The 1,172-nt window shown below is 52.6% G+C and overlaps 1 protein-coding gene across 1 annotated transcript in view; it reads left to right on the plus strand.

Moving 5' to 3' along the window:
- The window catches only part of LOC144490836 (epithelial sodium channel subunit alpha-like), a gene marked incomplete at both ends in the record, with an annotated part of 24,027 nt that extends 22,861 nt beyond the window's left edge, over positions 1 to 1,166 (plus strand). The window contains 1 exon segment of the mRNA XM_078208532.1: positions 1,020 to 1,166. Within this exon segment, the coding sequence (XP_078064658.1) occupies positions 1,020 to 1,166 (147 nt within the window).
- Between the last annotated feature and the right edge of the window lie 6 nt (positions 1,167 to 1,172).

The raw sequence follows: 1,172 nt of genomic DNA on the forward strand, positions 1-1,172 counted from the left end.
TTTGGACACTAAGGGACAATTTAGCATGGCCAATCCACCTAACCTACACATCTTTGGACACTAGGACAATTTAGCATGGCCAATCCACCTAACCTACACATCTTTGGACACTAAGGGGCAATTTAGCATGGCCAATCCACCCAACCTGCACATCTTTGGACACTAAGGCACAATTTAGCATGGCCAATCCACCTAACCTGCACATCATTGGACACTAAGGGACAATTTAGCATGGCCAATCCACCTAACCTGTACATCTTTGGACACTGAGGGACAATTTAGCATGGCCAATCCACCTAACCTGCACATCATTGGACACTAAGGGACAATTTAGCATGGCCAATCCACCTAACCTGCACATCTTTGGACACTAAGGGACAATTTAGCATGGCCAATCCACCTAACCTGCACATCTTTGGACACTGAGGGACAATTTAGCATGGCCAATCCACCTAACCCACCCATCTTTGGACACTAAGGGACAATTTAGCATGGCCAATCCACCTAACCCAACCATCATTGGACACTGAGGGACAATTTAGCATGGCCAATCCACCTAACCTACACACCTTTGGACACGAAGGGGCAATTTAGCATGGCCAATCCACCTAACCTGCACATCTTTGGACACTAAGGGACAATTTAGCATGGCCAATCCACCTAACCTGCACATCTTTGGACACTAAGGGACAATTTAGCATGGCCAATCCACCTAACCTACACATCTTTGGAGTGTGGGAGGAATGCGGAGCGCCCGGACTGAAGGAGAGCGCTGGGGCATTGTCTTGGGACGGTCCCGGAAGCCTCCCGGAAAAACTTCCTTTTGCTCCTTTGCCAGTGCGGATCAGATGAGTTGATGGCGAGGGGGTGTCGGGGAATGATTGGGGAGGGCACTCGGTGGCGGGGGAGGGGATTTGGGTTTGGGGAGGGGTGGGAGAGGGAGAGAAGGGAGGGAGGGAGTGGGGTACCCCCCCCAACTTCGATAACGGCCTCCCTCTTTCTCTCCTTGTGCCCGGCAGATGGTTGTAATGCTCTCGAACCTGGGCAGCCAATGGAGTTTGTGGTTTGGTTCCTCCGTGTTGTCAGTGGTCGAGATTCTGGAGCTCCTCCTGGACCTGGGGGCGCTCTGTGTCGTCCTGGCGGCGGGTGCCCCTCCGCCGACGCCTGTGGGT

This window comes from Mustelus asterias, unplaced genomic scaffold (genome assembly GCF_964213995.1).
Source record: "Mustelus asterias unplaced genomic scaffold, sMusAst1.hap1.1 HAP1_SCAFFOLD_3892, whole genome shotgun sequence".
In the NCBI taxonomy this organism is placed as follows: domain Eukaryota; kingdom Metazoa; phylum Chordata; class Chondrichthyes; order Carcharhiniformes; family Triakidae; genus Mustelus; species Mustelus asterias.